The sequence below is a fragment of the Eschrichtius robustus genome, chromosome 16, assembly GCF_028021215.1.
Source record: "Eschrichtius robustus isolate mEscRob2 chromosome 16, mEscRob2.pri, whole genome shotgun sequence".
Taxonomy (NCBI): Eukaryota; Metazoa; Chordata; class Mammalia; order Artiodactyla; family Eschrichtiidae; genus Eschrichtius; species Eschrichtius robustus.
Window position 1 is genome coordinate 46,397,370 of NC_090839.1, and position 13,393 is coordinate 46,410,762.

Consider the following 13,393-nt stretch of genomic DNA (forward strand, 5'->3'; position numbering starts at 1 on the left):
TGACTCAAATGACTTTTTTGCCCTCAGACCGAACCGCTTGGATCAGTTCGGCAAATATTTATTGAGCATGTGCTCTGTCACTGGTGGGTGACAGGCATGGTGACAAACCCCTGCCTTGAGAAGCTTGAGCTCTGGTGGGGGAGACAGACATACAACAAACGATCCCCGCCCCCCCCCCCAAACTGTAATTGCCTCTGAAACAGTGGTAGGAGCCGGGGAGGAGGAGCACAGCACGACAGGGCTGGAGAGCCTGCTGGACCAGCTGACACAATTCTGGACGTGAAGGAGGAGCAGGGGTTGGTCAAACACAGAGCGGAGGGCAGAGCAGTCTGGGTGGAAGGCACAGCATGTGCAAAGGCCCTGTGCTGGGAAGAGTCTTGGCAGAGGGTGTGGAGTGAGGTGAGCAAGGAGGAGGGGGTCCAGGATGAGGCTGCAGAGGTGGGATGCAGAGAGAAAAGTGGAGGGGGGGACCATAGGTCAGCTTAGAGATGTCGAATTCTGTCCTCGGTGCAAGTGGAGGAGTTTCATAAGAGCGTGCTGGTGCACCATGTACGCGCTGAAATCATTTGAGAAGGTAACAGCTACTTCTAGACTTATTTACGTATCCCCACGGCAACACTTGCACAGTTTGCGTTGTAAGAATCCAGCAGGGCCAACATAAGAGTGTGGGTGTCATGCACCCCAGATCTGAATCCCAGCCTGACATGGGTGGTCACATGGCCACGGGCACCACACAACCCCTAAGACTGGGAGTTCCCTGGTGGCCTAGTGGTTAGGATTCGGTGCTTTCACTGCCATGGCCCGGGTTCAATTCCTGGTTGGGGAACTGAAATCCCACAAGCTGCACAGTGCAGCCAAAAAAAAAAGAAAAAAACCCTAAGGCTGTAAACAGGGTGCCGGCCCAGCCCCCTCTGGGGTTTCCATGAGGATTAGGTGAAGGGAACTGGCCCAGGTCTGGCACACAGTAGGTGCTCCATAAACGGGGCATGCGCGACAACGAACTGGTGGGTGTGTAAGTGGATAAAGAAAAAGGATGTGTTGGGATCTGGAGTGTCTTGAGGGCAAGTTCAAGGTTTCCAGAAAGTGGAAAGGGTTCTTTCCAGGCACGGTGCGGTCATTTGGAAGGGCTGCTGTCCCACCTGGACAAGTGTCCTGGTGGGGTCTCGGGCATCAGGCAGAGCCGCAGGAGGGGATGTTCGCACAGCGGAGATGCAGTCCCTCCTCAGCTGTAAAATCCATTTCAAAGACCCATTCTCCCTGCTTACAGGCCCATCAAAGTCTGGGGGAGCAGAGCCCCCTCCACTGTGCTCCCAGGGAGGCCACAGAGGAGGGGTGACCACAGCCCGAAGCACCCCCCAACTCCAGCTGCCACGTGGGGCCCCAAGTCTAGTCACACCAAAGAGGAACCTGCCAAAGAGGAAAGAAACTTCAGTTCAAAACAAGGGACTGGCCCTGTGTCCACAACTGTCCCAGTGGGACTCTGGGCCAGTGCCTGGCCTCTCCAGCCATCTGTCCGCCACAGAGGGCACCGCAGTGGGCCGTGGGCCTGGGCACCCAGCCCCCCGGGGAGTTACAGGCCCCTGGACTGTAAAAGCCGCCTTTTTTAGCAAACAGTTCTATGAGTCCTGAAGAACACACATTCGTGGAACTACTGCCATCATCAGTATATAGAATATGTTCAAGACACCAGAAAGTTCCCTCCTATCCTTCCCCCTCTGCTGACGCTGGAGTTGTCTACACAGCAGGCCAGATAAAGCCTTCTTCCGCTCTGACGCTCGCTATGCCCTTAAGATCTCCCCCCGAACCAAGGATCCTGTGTTTTCATGTTTGAATCACAAAGACAAGATTTTCCAAGGAATGACCAGACAGACAGCCTCTCTTCCGTTTCAGCAAGCAGGTTTTTAACAAAACCCAGCTCACATGTCTCCCAAAGCCCTGCTCATTCACCCCGCGTTCCGGCCCGGGTTGACCGAAATCCTGGCAGCCCACCAGAGTGTGTAAAGACACACAAAGCAAGTCGGAAAGCCTGCATATCACGCATTTCAGGGAGGAGGGGCACCTTGAGGCACGCAGGAGGAAGTAAGGAAATGCTACTGCCCACGGAATCCCAAGTGGCCCCCCTGCACGGCCACAGCCCTTCCTGAGGCTCCTGGGCGTGACCTTCTCATGCGGACTGGGCAGGGGGCAGAAGACCCCCAAGCTCACAGTGGTCGTGTGTCGAATGGGGGTTAATCATTATGTCATCTCTTCGAGGAAAACCGAGGTTACGAAGAAGAGAGAAAAACATGTTTCCATGGTTGTCGTGACTCGGTGGGGGGCACCCGAGCACATCTGAAAACATCCCTGACCTTCTCGGCATTTCTTTGTAAAATAACACAGGCTACGCCCGACTCTGTCTGTCTGTCTTGTTCAGAATGTGTGCCTGGGTTCAGCGCTATCTCTTTTTGTTTTGAGAGAGCCCTTCTTCCTTTTTTTGGTCAGCAGGCTCAGATGTAGGCAAACAACAGATTTCCTCTCACAAGAGAAATGAAATATTGTTTTAACATCAGATTCTAACAGAATCAAAATCCTCTTCAGCCTGTTTTGAAAGTGTGATTGCGAAAGACAGAAGGACCCTGGGGATGGTTAGTTCAGTCACGACTGCTGGAAATGGTGGAAACAAAATGGGGCAGCAGAAGCAGCAGGGTTTCAGGGATCCAGTGAAAAAATAAACCAAGGTTCCAAACTGGGGTCCGTGGTGATGACACCCCCCGCCCCAGGCCAGACATATCCCCCGACTGCACCTGAAATAACCTTCTCCTGAACAAGACATCCACGAGCTGTACCATCCTGGGAAGCCCCTCTCCTGCACTCTCGACTTAGGGCAGGGTTTCCCTGTCCTCCTGGAATCTTCTCCTGTCCTCACCTGGAGGCCGGCCCCAGCTGCTCACTCTGGGCTGTTGGACTCAAGCAACCCTTCCCTCGGCCACCCAATGAGGAAGAGGAAGAGGAAGAGGGGGCTTGCCTCAGTCTCCTATACCCTCCCCCCTTCCTTCTGCCTCCCCCCTTAATTCCATTCGATTTCCTTGAACACATGGACCCCTACCTCCCGCAGCCATGCCGGAGATCCGCACCCCCTACCCTGCACCCTCGTATTGGACAGACGGTTCGTTGTTCAATTCGTCTTGAAATGGTGATCTAAACCAGAAACACCAGTTTTGGCCCTTCTCTGCCAGCACTGACTCCCCCCTTTCTTCAAGCATCTTCGCCCTGTCCTAAGAGGTAGGACTTGGGGAATCCCACGGGGACAGGAGGAGAAAGGGAAGCCCGAAGGCACAGGGCAAGGCCCCCTCTCTGTGGTTTGTCTGCATTTGCAGAGCGAGGGAATCGGTCTCAATCAACGGGGCTGAGACGATGCAGCACCGGCCCAGCAGCCAGCCGTCCAGGCCGCGATGGACAGACGGGGCTGGGTCCTGAGGAAGAGCTGGCTCTGCGGGGCTGCGGGGGAGCTGTGAGCCCCGGAGGGGAGGGGCGGTCATGCTGAGGAGGCAGCAACCTGCCCGGCACTTGCTCAAGCCCCGGGTTGTGGTTTGCGGGGGGTGGGGTGGGGTGGGGGTGGTTTCTGGAGCCCAGGCTGCTGCTTCAAATCCAGGCGATCAGGAGGGCAGAGCGCCCTGCTTGGGGATGTGGGGAGATGGTGTGCTTGTGTGGCCTGCCTGCATCTGGGGAGCACCGTCCCCAGGTCTCTTCCCTTCGGGTCCTCCCCATGCTGCCCCCTCAGCGCGTGGATCACGGCCACAGAGAGGGAAGGACACGGTCCTGGAGCCAGTCCCCACCTTGACTGAGGTGGCAGTTAAACGATGGTAACCTTACACATGTCAAAAGGCACAGAACTGTGCACCGAAAAAGAGTGACTTTTCCCATGTATAAATTATGCTCCCATAAAAACAGATTAGAAAGAGATCACAGCCTCCTCGGAATGGCCAAAGAAAGCTGGATGCAAAAAAATACAAAAACCAACCAAACACAACGCCCCTCCCCCAAATACACCCCCAGCACCTTGCATGCACCTCCCTGTCATCCTGTGCCGTCGGGTCGCTGTCTGAGCGGTGAGCCTCCTGGGCCTGCCCCGCACGCCTGGGCTGGATGCTCTTGCTCTGTCCTTTCTCCAGGGGCCACGCAGCATCCCTGCGGCCGCGCTGGGCTGGTGAGCGGTGACCTGCCCCCGGCCTGTGCGTCCCCAAATCTGTTTTCTCACCCGGCGCACTGTCCACACCTCGCCAGGTGCCGGGTGGGGCTCACGGTGTCCTCATAACAGGAAGCCTCGGGTCTTACTTTGATGGTCAGTGCTCCTTTTCTAGGCAACGCGGTTGATGATTTTGGACTTTCTCAATATTGGTTCCCTCATTTTCAAAAGAGCCCCTCCCTGTTAGACACTAGGCCAATCCCGTCACAGGACCAGGGACCCTGCCTTCTTGTTGATAAAATGATTTAAAAACATTAAAACGATGAGAACACGATCCTGCCAACCTCCCCCTGAAAAGTGGACGGCACATGCGCCCCGGCTTCACAGGGACTCGGGGTCGTCCATGGGGCTCTTGACCAGGTGGACCTGCACCTCTCATTGTCACCACCGTCCCACGGCCGGGTCCTAAGTCCTCAGTGGGGCCTATGAGGTCCCCGTCTGCTAATGCCTCCCACTGACTGGGCATCTCTGGCCTCTGTTCCAGTTACCCTGGGCACTGTCAGTGCCTCCCTTCCTGGCTGCTGGCACACACCGTCCCCTCTGCTTCGGCCCTTCTGCCCACCCTTCTCATCCTGGTTTCTCCCACACAACTCATGGAGGACGTCGCCCCCCTCAGCCTTCCTGGGGAGCCTGCCCTGCACAAGGTCGGGTCCTTGAGTGCATCGCCTCACAGAGACCAGATCACTTCCCTGATCGTTCTTATTTTGGCTTAGAAGCGCACTCTCATTCCCCTGCTGATCTGATTAATGCCCCTGGTTGCCACTAACCAACCTCCAGTTTCCTCGAGGGCAGAGTGCTGTCCACGGAGGCCCCAGCCCCGCCCTGCCCTGACAGAAGCGGCAGCGGGTGTGCAGTCTGTATGCCTCTGCCCCCTTCCCCTGCCCCCTGTACTTGCCTCCCCAGAGCAGGGCTTCGGGGTGTGGTACCCACTGGCCAGGTGCAACAGGACAGGCCTCCGGATTCTGACATTTGTGCTGAAGGAATCTGAGGTTATTCCATTATCTCCTTAAGGAGAGGGAGGATGTGGAATGGGAATGCTTCTCGGCAGACCGCCTGATGGAGAACACTTTTGATGTGCAGATTTGCAGGAATCTTCCCAGCCACTGCTCAGGTTGCCAAGTTCGATTTCTGAGGTAGCACAGCCAACGCAGAGCTCTCTTGGTTGTTTTTCCCTTTGATATCAGCGTTGGCACCTAAGGCGTGCCAGGTAGGATGTTTTTATGGTGAAAGTGAAGCCAAGAATTTAAAGATAAATGTGCAAATTGCATTCAAGTTTGCTCCAAACATAGTGCTGACAAACTGGGCAAGAACTCCGATGAGTGACCACCTGTCACGTGCAAATACCATCTTCCTGATTGTCTGGAAAAATTAAACACCTGGCTGGTCACTGAACGGTAAATTAAAGGCAATTTTAAAAGGTAAAGCCAGCTCACTGGTGGAGGGTACCTGAAGGCTGTTTCTACTTGGATAAAGATGTTTTCATTCCTGCTTGATGATCGAGGAAGGATACAGTGGAAACTGGTATTCTTGCATTGGTCAGAAACGCAGAAGTCTTATTTCCTTTTTGGTTAGTGTGTTGATCTATTTGTTTATATAGTCACAAACAAAAAAACAACAACTGTATGCTTGAAATACAGTGGATTTCTACTAAAAAAAAAATGTTTTCATTCCTGATGCAGCCAAAAGCTGTGATCCCCTAGTCTTGGTAAGTGGAGAAGCACTGAGGTCAAAGGGTGTCTGCACAGCTGATGCCCCAGGCCAGTAAAATGTGCAAGTGTCTTCAGACCTCGAGGGAGGGTTTTATGCAGCCGTTACAAAGGCCCCCGTTGCTACAGCTGGCAGTACCTCGCCTCTAGCACATCCCCGACAAATGATCGGCATGTTTTGCGACTACTGAGTTGTTAAGCCCGGGGAGTCGAGAAGGTCCTGCGGCTGAAAAAGAGGACGGCCGGCAAGACTCTCCCCGCTCCACCACATGATTTATGACTCCAAGGTCAAAGGCAGTGCCAATGCTCATTTTTAACAGGTTATGGAGAGAGCAGTATGCACAGAAGAATGCTGTCGTCCCCTCCCACCACCACAGCACCTTGCTCCAGAGTTCCTGATAAAATAGAGCCACAGCTGGGAAGAACTCGAAACTCACAGTCTCCCTTTGTGCATATTTCAGGTGGGAAACTGAGGCTCAATGAGGTTATACCACTGCCCACGGGGCTGGCTGGCGCGGAGTTCCCCTGCCTCCCAGGGACTTCTCTTTCCATCACTTGAGGCTGCCTTGCCTTCAACCATCACCAACTAAGTTGAAAAGGTTGCATTGTTTTTTTTTTTTAAGTATTTGTTTATTTATTTATTTATTTATGGCTGTGTTGGGTCTTCGTTTCTGTGCGAGGGCTTTCTCTAGCTGTGGCAAGTGGGGGCCACTCTTCATCGCGGTGCGCGGGCCTCTCACTATCGCGGCCTCTCTTGTTGCGGAGCACAGGCTCCAGACGCGCAGGCTCAGCAATTGTGGCGCACGGGCCCAGTTGCTCCGTGGCATGTGGGATCTTCCCAGACCAGGGCTCGAACCCGTGTCCCCTGCACTGGCAGGCAGATTCTCAACCACTGCGCCACCAGGGAAGCCCCCAGAAAAGGTTGCATTTTTAAATACTCAGCAGAGCATGAGTGTTGCCAAGACTCTGGGTCGGTGCCCCATCTTGCCCGCCAGAGAGTGTGCTCAGTGTGAGTCACTGTGGGAGATCCAGGAGAGGACCCCAGGCCCTACCCAGGCTGTGACAGAGGCCCGGCAGCGCATTCAGACCACTGCCTGTGCTGTGAACCCCTCACCTCGCTGCCATCAGCCTGCGTGGTTCACACAGGTCAGTTCAACCGCATCTATCAAGTGGCTGCCCTGCCAGGCACTGCCAGGCACTGGGGAACAAAGAAACAGTTCACTTTCAAAGGCTCTCAAGAGGTTACGGTTGCACGAGGCCCAGCACCGACTGACTCCAGATGCCCAAGGTAACTCTAGTGTGTCCTGCCAGGGCGGGGGTGGTCTGGCTGCGTCTGCGTGCATGTGTTTGTGTGTGCATGTGTACGTGTGCATGTGGGTTCAAGGGGCTCCGTGTCTTAGTTAGGAGCTGCCAATCCACAGCCATGTCTCCAGTCTGTGGTGCAGACTTGGCTACACATTTTCTCTCTGAGACAGATGGGGACCACCCAGTGCAGACCCGGAACATGTGCATATCCACCTCGTCCCCAGCCTACACAACACACTCATCACCACTGATCACTGCTTCCAGGTCCACTGGGCTGGCTAGTCCCGTGCAGGAGTAAGTGCCCAATGGTAAGGCTGTTTCTTTTATCATTCATTAAGGGAGAAGCTGGCATCTACAGCCACATGGACGAAACCATCAGGTTAGGCCTCTAAGAGTCACCAGGTGCTGGCTGGGGAAGGGCCTCCTGATTTTAAAGGCAGAACTCTAAGGACCTGGGTTCAGTCCCTTGCCCGGGGACTGGAACCAGGACCCGAACTTGGCTCTCCTGCCCGTTCCTGGAACATCAGGGGTCTGCTTACATCCCTGAAACCTGGCTTTGGCCCAATCTCTTCAGGGAAGGGCCTTGTTCCCTTTGCACCGGCTCTCAGGGAGGAGCCCTGGCCCATGGTGGAAGCGGGGCATCCCCTCTGGCCTTTGCCCTACCCTCTGGGCCCTGCCTCAGCCTTCTTTAGCTCCCCAGCAGGCCCCTGTGCCCACTTTGGAGCCTGCAGGCTGCCGGAGGAGACATGAGTCTGGCAGGTCCTGGACCAAGTCAGGCCCAGGATGTTTTCTGTTGAAGCCGCCCTTCCAGGAAGCCGTGAGCTCTGCAAGCCTGACCCTCGGGTGAGCGGAGGGGCCTCTCCTCAGAGGCCCTGCTCCCCGCCCGCCCCAGTATCTTCCTCTCACCGTCAGGACCCACCAGCCACAGCCAGGAGTGTCCTTGGCTGAGCTGAGCCGGGGCCCCCGTGGCGCTCCCTGCACACAGAACAGCCCGCTTGCCGTTCAGCCTCCCACAGAAGCCCTGCCTGCATCTCCCAGCCCCCGCCTCTGCTTTTGGCAGAAAGCAGGATCAAAGCTCCTCGTAGGCCAGTTTTGTCCTTTGGGGAAAGATAATTTATCCTTGGGTGAACATCAGGCAAAAAATTATGGCCTTTTACTGTGTTCAGCCTACATTTGTTTATTATCAACATCTGGCTGATGTTTTCCTGAATATAGACTATTTTTTAATAGCGGGTGATACAGCTGCTTCCTCCATTCAAAATCCGGGCTGATTTCCATCTGCCTTCTCTGGTCTTCTTTCACCTTCCCTTGCTCCCCTCCCACCCAGAGGGAGGGGGCAAGAAATCCCATCATTGGAGCTAGATGAGATTTATCCTGTCCGCTTCTTTATTATGGACCTGGTTTCATGCCTCATAATAAACCCCACTCCAGGTCTCTCTAAACCTTTTCTACTCACAAAAAGCCTGCTACCGGCCCAGGACAACCAGGGTGACACTTGTGATTGCAAGCAGGTATTGGGCCGGGGGGTGGTCAGGGGGGTGACAGAGTCTGGGCCCCAGGCTGTCACACACAAGTATCTCTCTGCACAAGGGCCCTGGAACAGCAGCAAAGGGAGAGCATTTGGAGGCATCTCCCTTCCTCCTCCTCTTTCCAAACACGCTGTGTCCCCACCACAGGCAGAGAGAGAGTCTGCGCAGAGCAGGGGTGCCAGCTCCCTCCACCGTCCGGACAGTCCTCTCCCAGGCAGAGCTGCTGTGACAAGTCACGTGCAGGTGGCCACTCCTCCCTGGCATCCTCCCTTCTCCCCCCTCAAAAAACAGCCAGAGTTTCAGGAATGATTCACATCCTAGATCAGTTCTCAGAGGGTCCTACCCCCATGGAAGCATCCTTCTGAAAGTCAGCATGCTGGGGAGAGGGGAAGCCTGAGGGGCCCTGATGCTCTTGGGGTTGCACGAAGACTGCGGGAAGCAGGTGCCTGTGGAGGAAGGTGGTGGTTCTCAGGGGAGCATCCAGCACGGGCGATCTGCTGGGCTGTAGGGTGGTGCAGATCCCTTGGAGGTGGCCACGCTGGGTGGGTGGGGAGGGCATCTCAGAAGGTGGTGGTCCTGGTGAGGGGGACCTGCTTGCGGCTGGGTTCTGGTTGCCTGGGCTCCTGCTGGCAGGGGAGTGGGGGGGGCACGCGGCTCCTGCGCCCCCTCTGCTCTTGAGGGCGGTGGCACAGAAGTCCAGTGGCTCTTGGTCTGCACCGCCAGAGGCATCCGGGAGACAGCAGCGCAGGCAGAGAACCCGCTGGAAGGACCGGCGGAAGTTTTCAGAGAGGAAGCCGTAGAGGATGGGGTTGGCGCAGCTGTTGGCGTGGCTGAGGATGAGGGACACGTGGTTGACGGTGGCATCCAGGCCCGTCACAGAGAAGTTCAGCAGCTGCACCGCGCAGAAAGGTAGCCAGCAGAGCACGAAGACGGCCACCACCGTCAGCACCAGCCACGTGATCTTCTTCTCGGAGCGCTTCCGCTGCTGCCAGCCGGCCGGCAGCGCCAGCGCCAGCGCCCGCATCTTGCCCACGATGTGCACGTAGCACAGGCCGACGGCCAGGACGGGCAGCAGGAAGCCCAGCAGGAAAGTGCAGACCACGAAGACCGCCGACCACGCTGGGCGCGGCCAGTGCAGGTTGCAGGCCACGGCCCTGCCGCCGCGAGCCGGCCTGGTGTCGGCGAAGACGGCAAGGGGCAGGGTGACCAGCGAGGACGACAGCCACACACCCGCTGACCAGTCTGGCCCCTCCGGGCCGGCGGCAGATGGCAGCGCGCAGCGGATGCACCACAGCCAGGTAGCGGTCCACGCTGAGCACGGCCAGGCAGAAGACGCTGGGGAATGAGTGGAGGCCGTCCACGCTGAGCACCGCGCGGCACCGCGCCGGGCCGAAGGGCCAGTGGCGCAGGGCGGCCGACGAGGCCACGAAGGGCGCGCTCAGCATGAAGAGCTCGTCGGCCGCAGCCAGGTTCAGTAGGTAGATGTTGGTGGCCGTCTTCATCTTGGCGTAGCGGAGGATCACGAAGATGACCAGGGCGTTGCCCACCAGGCACACCAGCGCGGAGACTCACTGGATGGCTACCGAGCCCGCCGCCACCGCCCGCCGGTCCCCGCCGCCTCCTCCGTCGCCGCCGGGGTGCCGCTGGCGTTGGTCTCCGGGGGGCCAGGCCGTCTCGAGTCTTTCCTCGCCCCCGGGAGGTGGCGTCGGGGGAGCGCTCATCCCGGGAAGGCGGCGGCGGCGGCGCGGCGGAGCGGGCGCGGACGGCGCTGAACCCCGGAGACCCGCGGGGCTGCGGGGCTGACGCGCGCCTTTCCCTGCTCCGCCCAAAGCGGGGCGCTCCCGCCCACCCGCGCCCAGCCCCGCCTCACGCAGACCCCGTCTTCTCCGGCCCTTTGCCACCTTCTCCCCTGCTCTGCTCTCCGGGACCCGCAGCCGCGGGGTCAGGGGGTTCTGGAGTCCTCCGTTTGGGTCCTGAGGCCCCCGGGATGGCGGGGACTCAGCTGTGCGCACAGAGCCAACTGCCGGCGCTGACATCCTCCCATCTCCAACCCCGCCCCTGCCCCGTTCATCCTCTGAAGACCCGCAGGGTCTGTCCCGCCTGAAACTCTTTTTACGGGCAGAGCCCGAGGTTCCTGCTGGCGTCGCGGGGAGTTCCACTTCTGCCCGGGCCCCCATCGCTCCCTCTCCGCACCCGGCGCAGCCGCGGATCCCGCGACCTTTTCCATTGGATTTTGGTGGGGCTGGGGGTTGAGGTGGGAAATGGACACGCGGAGGCAGAGATGCCACCGGAGAAGGCCAGCCTCTGACCTAGGTGCTCCGTGCGCGGGCCGGCACGGACGGAGGCGGAGAGCACTAGACCCAGACGCCAGGAAACCTCCGCCCCGCGACTCGGCTTCCCTGGAGGCGGGGTCTGCACCCGGATATCTGAAATGTGCCTGGGAGGGGTGGTCAGGAAGGGTCGTGGGTCCTCACTGGGTCTCCTTCTCCTCCTAAACTCTGGAGAATGCGAGTTCACACCCCCAGGCTGGACCATCCTGGACACACACCAAGCAGCCCCCAGTCCCAGCCCTCTCTGCTAGTCGGCACAGGGCACAGCAGAGTTCCTGCAGTGGGGGTTTGCCCTGGAAAATTGTGGGGTGCCGGCCCTTGGGAGCCCCGCCTCTGTGGGCGGTGGCCTCCTTGCACCCCAGATCAGTCCTGAAAGCCTCTGGTACATCAGGAAGGGGCTCCCAGATTAAACTGAAATCCGGCGTATCGGAGGCCGAGAGCAGGGAATCATAGTGTTTGCACAAATAGTCTCCCCAGATTCCGTGTTTAGAGAGGAATCAGAGAGGCAGCTGAGACGCCGGCCACCCCACAGCAGTGACTTCTCCAGTGGGTGAGCACACGGGCACGGGCCTTTCTCCTGCAGTGGGCTTGGGGGGCGGGGACACGGGCCCCCAGGCAAGATGGGCTTGTCCTGAGATGGACAGTCTTCTGTGCTGTCCCGTTTCCCTACCTCACCCTCAAGTCCCCTCGCACCTTGAACCCCAGGCCCAGGTTGGGAGCAGGATGCCTTAGCTTTGAAAAATTACTAAAATGAGGAAAACAAAGTTGAGTTGATACCAAGCGTCACTGTCCTTGACACAGCATCATCATAATGACAAAGCCTCACAGACGTGAAGAACGAGAGGTGGGGAAATCCAGGGTCAATGCGGAGGTTTTTCCTCAAAGTCAAGAAAACGTCACGCGGCTGACTTACCAGGGGTTTGGTTGAGCTGGTGGTGTGTGAGGGGGAGGCAAGTTTGGAAAAGAGGTGGTTTTGAAGGCAGGGTAGATTAAGGTGACTGCCTTGGTCTGAATCCCCACTCCACCGCCTCCCTGCTGTGTGACCCTGGGCAAGTTACTCAACCTCTCTGTAAAGCGGCATCAGTCTTGGCGCTATGGCACATGGGCTGTCATGTGGGCTAAATAAGCCGACACATGGGAAGCAGTTACAACAGTGTTTGGCACCCATAAGCACTATATGTGATCATTATTATTAACACCCCCAACCAGGTAGCTTGGTAGCTCAGAGCTTCTGGGTGCGTGTGTGTTTGCCCCGAGCACACTGACTTAGGCATTGGACCCCCTTCATCAGTGCGGGTGAGCTGGGAGGGGCAGGCGTCGCTCCTGGGACACGGGAGCTGCTAGGATGTGAGAGGCTGGGTGCAGACCCCGCTGAGGCTGACCGTGGAAGCGGAGGTCCCATCCCCACTGCAGCCTGGGACGTGGTGGGTGGCGTGTCTGACATAGCCTTGGCTTTGAGGAGCTCGTCCCCAGAGAGCCAGGCACCCTCTGCAGTGTGGGGACTTGACCCCTGGCTGTCCAGTGGCACCCCCTGGGAGCCTAGGCCCGTCCCGCACACTCTGCGTTACTTGGTCTGGAGGTGGCCCAGGCATCTGAATGTTTTGAAGGCTCTCCAGGTAATTCTAAAATGCACTGATGCAACTTTTAATTGAATGACGTTACAGAGAGGCAGGCAGCCAGGGGCCACGGTGTGTGGAATTCACTGTGCCCTCAGGAGGGCTACAGGGAGAGTCTGGGAGGAACATCCGGAAAACCAATCGGAGGCCTCTCTGCTCAGGCGGACAGCCTGGTGGCCCCCGGGCGGGAAGTGGCTGAGCCCGCTGGGCCCCCAGACCTGTCCTCTCCCCATGGCACTAAAGGTATGCCTGAAGGGGACCAGCCTCTACCTTTCTCCATGGGGAGAGAACACCCAGGGCCACGGTCTCACTGAGTAAAAGGGGCGGGAATGAAAGCCATTCATACGATGTTTCCAGCTCACCTGTCCCTTCCCTGTAGGATATAGACGTGAGACCTATTTTGGGTCTGTTGATTAAATGTCCAGCATCGGGCCCAGTGCTCTGCTGCACATTGTCACAAGCTACGCAGAGCTGGACCCTGGCTGGGTCTCAGGGACCTTCTCCTCCAGGTGGTGGAAGGGCCGCCCTGGGTCCAGCCGGTCCCAGCTGCCGGAGCGCTGGTGGGAGTTCCAGGCTGAGTGATGAGGGAGAGGGTGGAGCCGGGGCCTCTCAGCCCCTCCTCACGTCGGAAGGGACAGGAACACCTCCTTTGTTGCACATGGGAGTATCTCGCCTGTTTTCA

General features: G+C 57.7%; 1 protein-coding gene across 1 annotated transcript; it reads right to left on the minus strand.

Annotated features, from left to right (window-relative positions):
- Positions 1-9,325: 9,325 nt before the first annotated feature.
- SSTR4 (somatostatin receptor 4) lies at positions 9,326-10,486 on the minus strand. The gene is given in 3 exon segments (XM_068524572.1): positions 9,326-9,409; positions 9,412-9,997; positions 9,999-10,486. Coding segments are annotated over 3 exon segments (1,158 nt in total).
- Positions 10,487-13,393: the final 2,907 nt, after the last annotated feature.